This window comes from Manis pentadactyla, chromosome 12, assembly GCF_030020395.1.
Source record: "Manis pentadactyla isolate mManPen7 chromosome 12, mManPen7.hap1, whole genome shotgun sequence".
NCBI lineage: Eukaryota > Metazoa > Chordata > Mammalia > Pholidota > Manidae > Manis > Manis pentadactyla.
The window spans coordinates 14,671,857-14,684,670 of NC_080030.1; the positions used below are offsets into that span (position 1 = coordinate 14,671,857).

At 57.2% G+C, this 12,814-nt stretch overlaps 2 protein-coding genes across 5 annotated transcripts; one reads left to right on the forward strand and one right to left on the reverse strand.

Annotated features, from left to right (window-relative positions):
- The first annotated feature begins 4 nt into the window (after positions 1-4).
- Positions 5-8,134, forward strand: ANGPTL6 (angiopoietin like 6). 4 transcript variants are annotated; one of them, XM_057490091.1, is made up of 8 exons: positions 5-202; positions 983-1,116; positions 2,104-2,192; positions 4,677-5,259; positions 5,898-6,075; positions 6,607-6,794; positions 6,875-7,145; positions 7,693-8,134. In XM_057490091.1, the coding sequence occupies exons 2-8, from the start codon at positions 1,021-1,023 to the stop codon at positions 7,881-7,883; spliced, it is 1,596 nt and encodes a 531-aa protein (XP_057346074.1). In that variant the 5' UTR covers positions 5-202; positions 983-1,020; the 3' UTR covers positions 7,884-8,134. The 4 variants fall into 4 exon arrangements, with proteins under 4 accessions (XP_057346074.1, XP_036759361.2, XP_057346075.1 ...); XM_036903466.2 differs by lacking the exon at positions 5-202 and adding an exon at positions 4,331-4,399 and having other exon boundaries at positions 619-1,116; XM_057490092.1 differs by lacking the exon at positions 5-202 and having other exon boundaries at positions 993-1,116; positions 2,109-2,192.
- On the reverse strand, positions 8,093-12,427 carry SHFL (shiftless antiviral inhibitor of ribosomal frameshifting). Its single transcript, XM_036903519.2, has 8 exons — positions 12,109-12,427; positions 11,507-11,630; positions 11,289-11,338; positions 9,942-9,980; positions 9,648-9,797; positions 9,096-9,199; positions 8,824-8,978; positions 8,093-8,396 (listed from the first exon to the last, which is right to left on the reverse strand). Exons 1-8 carry the CDS (start codon positions 12,127-12,129, stop codon positions 8,170-8,172), a joined length of 870 nt encoding a protein of 289 aa, XP_036759414.2. The 5' UTR covers positions 12,130-12,427; the 3' UTR covers positions 8,093-8,169.
- Positions 12,428-12,814: the final 387 nt, after the last annotated feature.

The following is a 12,814-nucleotide window of genomic DNA, read 5'->3' on the forward strand; positions in this document are numbered from 1 at the left end:
AGATGATGGACGGGAAACCTTGGAGGGGTTGCTATGGAGACGCCTGGTGCCTGTTTCTACGGAAACCGGGGCGGGGCAGCTTGGGCTTCAGGGACAATAATCGGGGGTTCGAATCCCGTTTCGGCCTTTTTCCTCCACCTGGGAGATTTTGAGACCCATTTTAGCCATTCCAAGGCCCCTAAGGAATCCTGCAGTGAGGATGGTAATCACGTTCCTCCTAACACGGGAATTAAAAGACGTGATGTATGCACTGGCACCAGGCACTTTGGGAGCAACCAGAGAAGGAGGTAGCACGTGGCACTTAGGCATTTGGGCCCCCAGCTCCTGAAGGCCAGCTGTCCTCTCCAGGAGCTCTCTTTGCGGCTGAGGGATGGAAACTCCACATCACCTTCTGGAAACTCAGGGCAAGACGGGCGCTTTGTGAATAATTCATCCCCTCCCTGTTTCCGCTCAAGACTCCAGTCTTGGCCTCAGGCCTCTGGCTTCTTCCCCAGAACCCTGGGGTTGGGGGAAGGGACCCTCCAGGGACCCTCCCAACATCTCTCTCTCTCTCTGCCATCTGCCTCCCCTTTCCCTTTTGACCCGTCCCCCATCAGCTTCCCCACCCCAATTCTTCTCCTCCCCCTCGCTGTCTCCCCCTCCCCACAGCTGTCTTCTCCCTGTCCCTGTGCCTCTCCCCGACTGTCTCTGCCATCAGTTGTCTCTGTCATCACCTAAAAGTTTCCCTCTTGCTCCTGTCTCTGTCCCCATTTCCCTCTTCTCTCTCTCCCTGACTCCCCATGTCTCTCCTCTTCTCTGTCTCTCCCTTCCATCAACCCCTCTCTGTGACTTAGGAGGTTTCTTCTCTCCCTGCTGCCAATGGGGGAGGCCAAGGGGGATGTGGGTGGGGGGCCGAGGGGCCCAGTGTGGGGGGCCCCGGCCCAGGCCTGGAGCCCAGCCTGGCAGCCTCTCTCGGATCTGGGACAACCATTTCCTCTTTCAGCCAGGGAGTCCATTCGGGTTACAAGCTCAGGACGGTAGATGCTGGGGGAAGGAGTCTGCTCCCCGAGATTGTGTCTGCTGATTGGTGAGGCCTTCCTACAGGCCGGAGACCCTAGGCCTGCCTCGGGGCTCTATGTGAGTCTCTTGCTACCTCTGAGAAGTGACTGTGGCTACTTCTGCCTGTTTTGGGCCCTGCATGATCTGATGTGTGTGAGGATGTGAAGATATGACAGTTTGTGTGGGAGACGAATGGGAATGTGGGCGCTGTGGTGGGGGCTGGGTATCATGGTCTGGCTGTGTACCTGGGTGAGACACAGATACAGAGATATTTAGCCCTCTAGGTAATTTCCTTTAAGTCTTGTGGGGGCATGTGTGTGTGTGGCTGTATTTTGAACACACAATTGCTGCCCGAAAAAAACAGTTGTATCTTTGTATGTACGTGTGCCAGGGAAATCCGCGGACACACACACAGTCTGTCTTTGTGGCTCTCTGCAGTGGTTTGCATGTCTCATTGGGTATCCGTTCGTGTGTCTTTGTGTCTGCACTGTTATTTGCACATGGGTGTGTTTGGTGCTGGGTATAGGTGTACGAATTCTACAGCCAAGCTACCTGGGCTGAATGCCATTGCTAACCGTCTCTTGCTGTGTGACTGAGGGTAAGTTGCTCACCCTCTCAGAGCTCAGTTTTCTGTGCTGTAGAGTGAGGCTACATTCAGACACCAGCTCAAGGTTGCAAGGATTAAATGAGATAAAAGGTGTAAAGGGTTTAGAGTCATACCTGACACCCAACAAGTGCTGCTGATGTGCATGGTGGACGTCCTTTGTGTATGTGTGAGTGTGTCTGAGGCTGGGATCCCCCTCCCAGCCTCCTGGGCCTGAGCCTCCCACGCTCTGTGCTCTGTTGTAGTGGGAACATCCAGGGCACTGACCTGTGTTATCAGTCTCTGGTGGCCTGGGCAGGGGGTCTGGCAGTTCTGCCCCGGTTCTCATGCAGGAAATATTAAATATTTACATTTGCAGCTCCTCAGCTCAGCATCAGAGCTGTAGTCCCAGGCTCTGGGGGCAGGGGGTGGTTACCAAGCTTCCTCCCTCCTCTCTCCCACCGGCCTCTCCCCCTCCCCAGCTCAGAGGTCCACTGCTGGACCCTCAGCAGCTCCTCGGACTTCTTGTGCTTGCTGTGAACCTCGAGGGACTCGGACTGGGCTGTGACAGGTGAGAGGGCAGGAGGGCAGGTAAGGCTGATTCTGTCTGCTGAGAGATCCGGGCTTCCTGGTCAGCCCAGGCTGAGAGCCAAGAAGGTGGCAGATATTACACACCCTCTGGGTCCAAGGAGTTCAGTCCATCCTGTGGTGGGGGCCTGGTGTCTTTGCAGGGGCAAGGAGAAGACCTGTCTCTGCCCTTGGGAGCTCCTGCCTGGCATGTGAACACAGTAGTGAATATGCCTTTCTCCAGCTCAGAACCCTCTATGGCTCCCACATGACTCAAGAGTTAAGCCCCAAGTCTTCCTTGTGACCCACAAGGCTCTGTCACTTCCCTGCCCTCCCCTCCTCCAGTTCTCCTCTTTGCTCACTCTATTCCAGCCTCATAGGCCTCCCTGCCCTTCCTTGGGCACATCTAGCAAGGTCCCACCTCAGGGCCTTTGCACTTGCTGTCCCTTCTGCCTGTGATGCTCTTCCCCTTCTTTTTCTTCTGGTCTTTGCTCCAGTGGCATCTTCTCAGTGAGGCTTGATCCCTGTTTAAAACGCCCCCATTTCAGGACTCTGTTTAAAACGCACCCCCTCCCTTGATGGAGTGTTCTCCTAAACCCTTATCACCCTCCAACCTGTTTTCCCAGAGAGGATGTCAGTTTCACCTCGGGAGGGATTTGGTCTTGAGTTGGTGTTCAAAGAGTGTTTGTTGAATGTGTGATTGAGGCAATGTGTGTGATGAAGACTTTGGGACTTGTGTATATGTGTGGCCACCAGGACATGTGCAGGTTTGGAAACAGAACTTGGTACAGACAGGGGTGACATATGGACACGAGATGTGTTCTGAGCATCAGCAAGCGCATGCGGGAGGCATGTGTCCCTGAGAGGCTGTGAGTATGGGAACCCCAGGAATTAAGGCAATGGGGGCCACATTTGGACCCTGAAGGGCTGGGGGTAGGTGGCCACAGGTACACACATTCAAGCAAAGACAATTGTAGGAGCTCACCTGTGTGGGCTGGGGACCACCTATGGGGGAGCACAGCAGACCGGGGTATGTGGGTGTTGGGTGGGGGCACTAGGCACTGTTTTAGGTGCTGGGGCAGAGCAGTGGACAAAACCCAGACTCAGCCTCTGGGAGCTGATGTTTCAGTGGAGGAATTCACATCATAAACAATAGCAAACAAATGAGGCAATTTCAGAGTGAAGACCAGGAGAAGCAGTGTCCAGGAGGGGCAACTCTATATGGGGTAGTCACGGGGATTGGAGTGGGGCTTCTGAGGACAGATATCTGAGCTGAGACAGGAATAAGGAGCGAGAAAGTCAGGTCAAAACTCGGGGAAGAATGTTCCAGACTGAGGAAACAGCCCGCGCAAAGGCCCTGAGGCAGGATCATGCCTGGTGTGTCTGAGGAACAGCAAGGAGGCCCATGAGGCTGGAGCAGAGTGAGCAGGGCCTTGTGGGCCGTGGGGGCTTTTCTTCTGAGTGTGGTGGGAGTTGTGGAAGTCCGGAGCAGAGGAGGGAAGCATCTGGATTTGGGAGTTCACAGGCATCCTCTGGCCATTGTGGAAGAACCAGCAGAGGTTTAGGACTGAAGACTGGAGACCAGGGAGGAAGCTGCTGTAAGGAAATCCAGGTGTTGTGAGTTGAGATCACAGCAGTGGGTAAGGATGGAGACCGTGGAGGAATTCAGGGTGTAAACAGAATCGCTGACAGGCCTGACTGATGGGTTGGATCTGCTGTGATCCAACCAAGAGACATGGATGCCTCTGGGATTTTGGTCTGAGGACGTGGCAGATGTGTGTGTGTGGGGGCACTAATTTAGTGAATTAGTGGGACTTGCCCCTCACCCCCACCTACCCATTCTCCACCTGCTTCTGCTCCAGCCCCCACAAGGTTCCTTTAATACACAGGCATGGTCCTGCCTCAGGGCCTTTGTACTTGCTGTTCCCCCTGCAAGAGACCCTGTCCTCCCCCAGACAATCCCATTGCTTCCTCCCTCAGGTCTGTCTTCAAAATGTCACCTCCTGCAGGTCTTCCCTCCTCCCAAATTGTCCCTGCACAGATCTCCACATCTCTCCGCAGTTTTATGTCACTTTAGCACTTAGCGCCTCTAACACATTCTATTAATCCTATAGTTCGTTTATTTTGTTTTTTACCCACCAGGGCAGGGATTTTTGTGTTTTGTTCCCAACTGTATTCTCCGCGCCTAGGATTGAGGACTGCACACAGTAGGTGCTCAATGAATCCTTGCTGAATGAATAGCACACCAGATATGGGAGTCCCTGGACTCCTGACCTCTGTGTAAAGGGCCAGGGCGGGATCCCATGAGGCGTCTCCAGCTTCGGGAGTCGGAGACAGGGATGGAGGCGGGCGTGGGTGGCCCCGGAGCCACGCAGCGGTAAACCTGCGCATCCCCGCGTGGGAGCAGATGGGTCTGGCCCGGCCTGACAGCCGGGGGTCTGGTCTGCGCTGGCAGGGTCCCCCCTTCCCGTACGTCCTCTGCCTGCAGGTCTGCCATGTGGGCGCCCCGGCTACGCACGCTGCAGCTGCTGCTCCTGCTGGGCTCATCATGGGCGCGGGCGGGCGCTCCGCGCTGCACCTACACTTTCGTGCTGCCCCAGCAGAAGTCCACCGGAGCCGTGTGCTGGAGCGGGCCGGTGGCCGCGCGCCCGGCGCCCGAGGCCGCGAACGCCAGCGAGGTGGCGGCGCTGCGCATGCGCGTGGGCCGGCACGAGGAACTGCTGCGCGAGCTGCAGCGGCTGGCGGCCGCCGACGGTGCGGTGGCCGGCGAGGTGCGCGCGTTGCGCAAGGAGAGCCGCGGCATGAGCGCGCGCCTGGGCCAGCTGCGCGCGCAGCTGCAGCACGAGGCAGGCCCGGGGTCGGGACCAAACCCGGGGGCGGAGCCCGCCGCCCTGCTGGCGCTGCTTGGGGAGCGCGTGCTCAACGTGTCAGCCGAGGCGCAGCGCGCCGCCGCTCGCTTCCATCAGCTGGATGTCAAGTTCCGCGAGCTGGCGCAGCTGGTCACCCAGCAGAGCGCGCTCATCGCCCGCCTGGAGCGCCTGTGCCCTGGGGGCATGGGCGGGCAGCAGCAGGTAACCCCGAAGTCCCCTCATAATCGCAGTCACCTCCTGTGCGCTTGGCCTGTTAAGTTGGGCCTCAGCATGCAGTTCTGAAATCTGAAAAGCTCCAAAACCAGATTCCTCCTCCTCATTTGGGTCAAAAGACAACTTGTGTATATTTAAAGTCTTCACTTAGCCACTTACTACGAACATTCTTAGGACGCTAATCAAGCATATTAGGTGTATAAAGACCACAGACCCAACGTTACGGAGGTGTCAGGTGATCGACTGATGGGCCCTCTTTCACTGTTTCTAACCCGTGCCGTACTATTTTGAATTCTGGAACAATGGGTGGCCCTGGGTTTTGAATGAGAGATTATTGCTCAATACCAGCTCATACCTTACAGGGTGGGTCACTTAGTTAATACTCGTTGCTGGAAGTAATTATCTCTACAGAAAAGGAATTGGAAGCAGCGTGATTCAACTCGAACACCAGAGTGGAAATTTAAGCCCAGCTTTGTCTGCCCTTGACAGCTAGTTAGGTTTTGGGACAAGTCGGTCCCAGGCCTGGGAAATATGCCCATCTGACTCCCTGTCCATCTGGGTACTGGGAGATTTAGGAACTCAGTGAGGATTAGTTTGATCACATCTGACTTTCTTGGTCACCCCAGGTCCTTCCACCACCCCTGGTGCCTGTGGTTCCGGTCAATCTGGTTGGTGGCATCAGTGACGCCAGCAGGAGGCTAGAATCAGCCTCAGAGCCCCAGAGAGATCAGACCCTGAGACAGCAGGGGCCCTTGGCCTCTCCCACGCCCGCAGGGCACCCTGCTGTCCCCACCAAGCCAGCAGGTAAGACAAGGGTAGGGCTGTTGAGGGTGTGTGTAGCCAGGGAATTCCCAGAGCAGAGTGAGTAGAGGGAAATGGGAACAAAGAATTTAGTGGTAGACGCCTCTCATGGTGGACCTAGAGAAAATGGTACCTTTTTTATCCCAGTGACAGAACAGGGAGCTCTTGCTTATTCTAATAGAGACTAAAATTCTTAAGATGGTATGAAACAGGAAAGGAGGTCCTTTTGTTCCGATGAGGGGATAGGGAATATAGGACCGCTACTAGTTCACTAGTGTCATTTTCAGGATATGTTGTCTGGTGATACCACAAAACCAGGATTTAAGAACCCCAGGTTCTGTATTTGCTCTAGTGAGAGAAGGGTGAACCAGTGCTACTCAGTAAGGAAATGGGTGTTGGTGCTCTTATTTTGGTGAGGGAACAGAAGAGGCAGGACTGCTATTGTGGTGAGGGAACGAATGAGAATCAGGACTCTTATTCCAGTCAGGGTGGGTTGGTCCTGGCTGTGCCTTCCCTGTATCTCTGTGCCCACAGGCCCATGGTGGGATTGTGCAGAGGCCCAACAGGCAGGCCATGGGCAGAGTGGAGTGTACCAGCTGCGACTGGGCCGACACGTGGTGTCAGCATGGTGTGAGCAACAGCTGGAGGGTGGGGGCTGGACTGTGATCCAGAGGCGGCAGGATGGCTCTGTCAACTTCTTCACTACCTGGCAGCACTACAAGGTGGGCACGTGTGGGCAGGAGCTGGGCTGGGCAGGGGAAGGGGGCCTGCTTCTGACCACCTGACTTTCCTGCCCTGCCAGGTGGGCTTTGGGCAGCCTGATGGGGAATACTGGATGGGCCTTGAGCCTGTGCATCAGCTGACCAGCCGTGGGGACCATGAGCTACTGGTTCTCCTGGAGGACTGGGGGGGCCGTGAGGCACGTGCCCGCTACGATGGTTTCTCCCTGGAGCCTGAGAGCGACCATTACCGCTTACGGCTTGGCCAGTACTATGGAGATGCTGGAGACTCTCTTTCCTGGCACAATGACAAGCCTTTCAGCACTGTGGATAGAGACCGGGACTCCTATTCTGGTAAGGAAAGCTTATTTTGGTAGTGGGAGTGAGGGGAGATGGGATTCCTAGCAAGGGAATGATAGTGAGTGCAGTAAGGCTTCCCTCTGGTAAGGATCAGGGTAAGAAAGAGAACAAAGAAGACTTTTATTCTGGCGAGGGGATGGAAAGCCAGATTCCTTCTTTGATGAGGCAATTCTTTCCCCATAGTCATGATTCCTGTTCTGGTGAAAGGCAGGAGGTGAGAACTAAGACTCTTAGTCTTGAAAGGAAGTAGAGACGATTCCCTCCCTCCCCCATAAAGGGATGAGAGGTAGAGCTCCTAGTTTGCAGATAGGGGAAAGGTGTGACTTGTACTTTGGTAAGGGGTTAGGGAAGGAGTTAAGACTATTGCTCTGGAAAAGAAAATGGGGCCACGACTCTTATTCTGGTGAGGAGTTAAGAGGATCAGAGCTCTTATTTAATAAGAGTGAGAAAGGCCGGGGATGCCTGGCAAAAGCTTTATGCTAATGAGTGCTGGTAGGAACATTTATTCTGGTGAAAGGACATGGACTCTCTCTTCCCTCAGGTAACTGTGCCTTGTACCAGCGGGGAGGCTGGTGGTACCATGCCTGTGCCCACTCCAACCTCAACGGTGTATGGCACCGTGGTGGTCACTATCGCAGCCGCTATCAGGACGGTGTCTACTGGGCTGAGTTTCGTGGTGGGGCTTATTCCCTCAAGAAGGCTGCCATGCTGATCCGGCCTCTGAGGCAGTGACCATCTGTCCATCGGCTCCCCAGGTCCCTGGGGGTGTTTGTCAGCAGGAACCCAAGTTGTCCTGGCCACACCTCCTTCATGGCTTAGTGTGGGCCACGTCCCAGACACCTTCCCATTGTGGATCCACTCCCTAGGGCCCTGGCCTCGGGACCCAGGAATCCCTCTGCCAGTATCTTGGACCCAGATGGCTCCCCAAGGGCATTCGGATCTCGGTTTGAGCTCATATTTTATAACAACACAAAATATCCACAGACCGTGTCTGGTTTGCATCTGCACCTGGCAGGGGTCACTCCCTGTGCCCGCCCTCCTCCTCCTCCTCCTCCTCTTCCTCCTCCTCCTTCAGGTCCTCCAGGATGAGGTTGTCCAGGTCTTCCAGGAGGCCCCCCTGGCTCAGGCAGGTGGCCACAGTGGAGCCACTGCTGATATGGGGGTTACTGGGGTGTAGGACTTTAGGCAGGTGGTTCTGCTTCCGGCTCTTCGGGTGTGCACAGGATGTCCCAGGCACGTGGGGCTCTGGGGAGGGAGAGGTTCTGAGGTCTTGGGGCTTGAGGCCACGTGAGATGTGGGGGGGGTGGTAAGGGAGCTGAGGGGATGGGGGACTCCAGAGGGGAGGGGCTGAGGCCACAGGCTGTGGGGCCAGAGCTACGGAAGTCCAAATGTGAAAGCCACAGGGGACTGGGGGACATGGGTGTCGACTGAGATAGCAGGGGCAGGGGTCATGGGGGCACTGGAGTGAAACCACAAGCCTCATAAGCAAGACCACGAAAGGTGGTGATGCCATGAGAGGTGGGTGTTAGGAGGGCCAGGGGTCCTGGGTTGGAGGCCACGGCAACTGGGGCCACGGGAGATATGAAGGGCGGGGCTGATGCCCTGGGAGGTGAAGTGGCCTGGGGAGACTTTGGTATCGTGTGCATCCCCTCCCCAAACACCAGGCCCTCACCTCTCCGGTTGTAGCAGTCCTCTGCGGAGCAGGAGTGGGTGTGAGTGCTGCGGCGGTCGGTGTCCCGGTCCCAGCGCGGAGGGAGGATCCGCGTCGGATACACGGGGAAGCCGCACCCGTAGCAGGGGGATGGAGACCCCATCTGTGCCCAGCCCCTAGGGGCGGGCAGGGCCGTGAGGGTCCGAGGGTGAGGCTAGGGCGGGGCCAGGGCGGAGGGAGGGGTGGGGCTGGGCGGGGAAGATCGAAGCTGGGGTGGGGGTCAGCACCCTCACCGGAAGTTATGCCGACACTTCGGGCAGTGGAACTCAGCCACTCCCCACATCTTGTCACATGGCACCGGCTCATAGCGCTTCCGGCACTTTCTGCACCGGGACACCTGGGGGTTGTGGACAAGGGAGCTGGCTGGACGTCACAGGTGCGCACTGGTAGCTTGCTGTCAGCCAGAGTGGGGATATTTACACCACAGGAACTGGAAAATGCTACAAATCTGGGTTTCCTCTCCTCGCCCCCCAAGAAGAACTGGTTGTGAAGCATTTACCAGAAGCACACCACTGGTCAGGGGGTTAAGAACCCAGATTTGGGGTTGTGGTTTCAGGGTCAGGTTTGATTTCTGTGGTGGCTGTCCCACTGTGGAGTCAGAGGTCAGGCACTGGGATTCAAGGGTTGAGCTTCTCAAGTTGAAGATCAGTAGTCCAGCTTGGGTTGGGGTCTGGGGTCTGAGATCGAGGTTGGGCTCTGAGGTTGAAGGTCACAGCTTGGGCTCTCAGGGATTGATATTTCTTAAGGTCAGAGGTTCAGACCCTGGAATAGGGGTGGGTTATCACCTCCTTCCGCTGGGGCACGCGGCGCCACCAGACATGGTCACAGGAAGAGCAGGCAAACTGCCGATCCACTGCGGGGATGAGGTCCTCCTGAGCCCGCTGGAACATGCGTAGGTTGGCTTCAGTCAGCGGCAGGAGGGAGGTGGCCACTGCCTACAGAATGGGGCAGGTGGGGATAACAAGGTGGTCACCCCTCTCCCTATAGGCGCACCTCCTTCTGTCTCTACGATGTCCTTCCTCCTCACCTGTGGATGTCCTCCCAACTCCAGCTCCCCTTTCCCCACACCCTAGACTCACCTGGATGTCTCGGTCCTGCTTCATGTCTTCTGGCGGGTCCTGCATGGAAACACCAGGGGCAGAAACTGGGGATGTGGCTCAGACCTCTTTTCATCCTTATTTGTTGAGGGTCAGGGCTCCTGGATGAGGAGGCAGGGTCCCGGTCCCACACATAAGGGTGCCCCTAATTTACGGGGAGCTGATTGAGCAGCACCCATCTTTTGAGGGCATGACTCGTTATCTAACAGGAGCCTGAGAAGTGGGCACACCTGTGATCCCCATTACTCAGAGGGGGACACTGAGGCCCAGAGCTGGGAGAGGGCTTGCCTGAGAGCTCCCTGAACGAGACAGAACTGGACCCCAGGTTCCCTTTCTGCTGGCAACCACCACACACTTGTTAGCGCTGTGACAGGTCCCCTCCTGTGCCATGCTTCATTCAGCTAAGTGCTGGGGTTCTGGGTTCTAATCCCGACTCCACCACTCCCAGATGTGGGAGCATGGCCACACCACTCCCCCGGAGAGCCCTGGCAGTGACTCCCGGTGGCCAGGATGCAAATCCCAGCTGCTGCCTGCTTGCTGTGTGAACCTGGCCAGTGACTTGATCACTCTGTGTCAGTTTCCTCGTCTGTAAAACAGTAGGATGTGTCTCATGGGGTCGCTATGGCAATGAAATAAGTCAACATGTGTAAAATTCCTGGGATCCTGCTGCAGGGGAAGTGCTTACTTTGCTATTATTTTTACCATGCCATAGTATGTGTAAATGTAAAAAGTATACTGCATTCTTTATTATACTCTTTAGTAATTACATGGGCCTTTCAAGACAGGCAAAATTCACACTGCACCAGCCACCAAAGCAAAGCCATCCTTGGGTTACAGTGGCCATGCTGAGCCTGTGCCTCTAAGGCTTTCATTCATTCATTCATTCATTCGCCAGATGGACTCCCCTGCCCCCTCTCCCTCCCCCATCTCCTGCTCATCTTAGCCTGTTCCTTTGCCCACGCCATTCCCTCCTCCAAGATGATTTTTTCTGACCCTTCCCCTATCCAGGACTCACTTCTCCCAGCCCTGAAAAGCTGGCACCACCTCCTCCAGGAAGCCTTCCCTGACATCTAGGGCTCCTCAGTCATGGCTTTAATTCTGCTTTGTCTCACTGCTTAGTTTCACACCTCTCTTCTCCCTTTAAGGACATTAACATGTAATGAGCGCCTACTGTTTGCAGGCTCCCTGGCCAGACTTGCCTGAGAGGTGCATTAGTGAATGTGCACAAGGAGTTTGTGGGCCGGTAGTGCACAGAAGTTGCTGACTGCATGGCCGGGAGCCCTCTTCTCCCGCCTTTTCTCCCTCCTTTGGAGGGAGGGGACAGTTTACCTGAGCATCCAGGTCATTACTGAGTTCCTGTCCATCTTTCTGCTTTACCCCTGGTCAGGAGAATAAGTGTAAGTGAAGGGACTTGATGGATCTTGGGGTTTCAGGGTCCTAAGGGCCCCAGTACAGACCCTCCCCAACAGATGATGCCCACGCCACTTCCTACCCTCCACGCTCCCGGGCGGGCAACCCCCATGGGGCGGGGGCCCTCGCCTGCTCACCGTACACTATGGAGCGCCCCACTCCGGTGTGGTCGCTGCCAAATTTCCTCATTAGAGTCCCCGCCTTCTTGGAGGATACCTTCCCATGAAACTTCTCCCGGAGGCGCCGGACGCTCTTCTCCAGCTGGGGTGGGCACCGGGGGACTCCGATGGGGAAGGAGACCGGCGCCCGCCCCTCCCCCACCTCGAGGCATCCTTCTCCAGCCCGAACTTGACCCTTGGTTTTAGCCTCCGCAACACCCCCCGCCCCCGCCCGTCCCACTCCATCCCCCTACGGCATTTCCTGGAAAAAGCCAAAGTCCCCACAGTGCACTGGGGGAGGGAGAGGACTGCGGAGCGCGTCCCGGGCTAAGAGAGGAAGCCAGCCAGGTACCCCCTGGCCTCTGACCCTTGACCCTGCAGCCCCCGCTCTTCCTCGCGGAGGCCGCGCGTCACTCTGGGGGACGTGGCCATCACTCTCTTTCCCCAGGCGGGCGAGCGCCGGCCAGGGGAAAGGTCTGCGCTTCGGATGGAGTCCCCAGGAACTGCGAAGCCCCTTCCGCGTTCCCGGCCCCTCCCCGGCGTCTGTCGCCGGCCCCCGGCCCAGCGGAGCCATCTCCTACCTCCACACCTTCCTGAGACATGGTGGCGGTGGCGCAGGTCCCCGCGAGGGTCCGCACTGCGCGCTCCGCGCCCCCCTCACTGGGCGCGCCCGTCGGTCCAGCGGCCGCGCAGGGCAGGGGGCGGGGCACCGGCCGGCTCCGCCCTTCCTCCCGGGCCCCCTCTTTCGCTTTCGATTCGGGGGGACTGGGCGCGCTGGCTCCGCCCCGGCTCCGCCTCTGCTCTGGCACCCCGAACCCGGGCGGGCGCCGGGGGTCTGCACCCTGCGGCGGAGCGCGCAGACCTCGGGCGGGGAGAGCGGCGCGGCCTCTGCAGTCGGTCACATGTCCCCACGCTACGCGGGGTCCGCGTCTTCACGTCCCTGGTGGAGGCGGGGCCGCATCCGAAGGCCTCGGCGAGTCTCCGCGCCCCCCGCAAGCTTGCGCTCCCCCACAACGTCTCCCACCTTCCCCTCCCCCAGGAACCAGGCGCTAATGCGGACCTGGGCCCCTTCCTTACTCTGAGTGCCCTTTCTAGTTTCGTCCCTACTGTGAACCTCAGTTTACCCCTCTGCAAAGTGGGGGATGATACAGTGGCTACATCTTGGTGTGTGTGTGCACGCGTGCCAGGATTCCAGACCCGTAGTAGAGCTCTTAGTAGCTCCTGGCATGCTGTGGGCAAACTAGTCGCCAGGCCACTATTATGTACCACGGCTGAAGGGACAGGCAG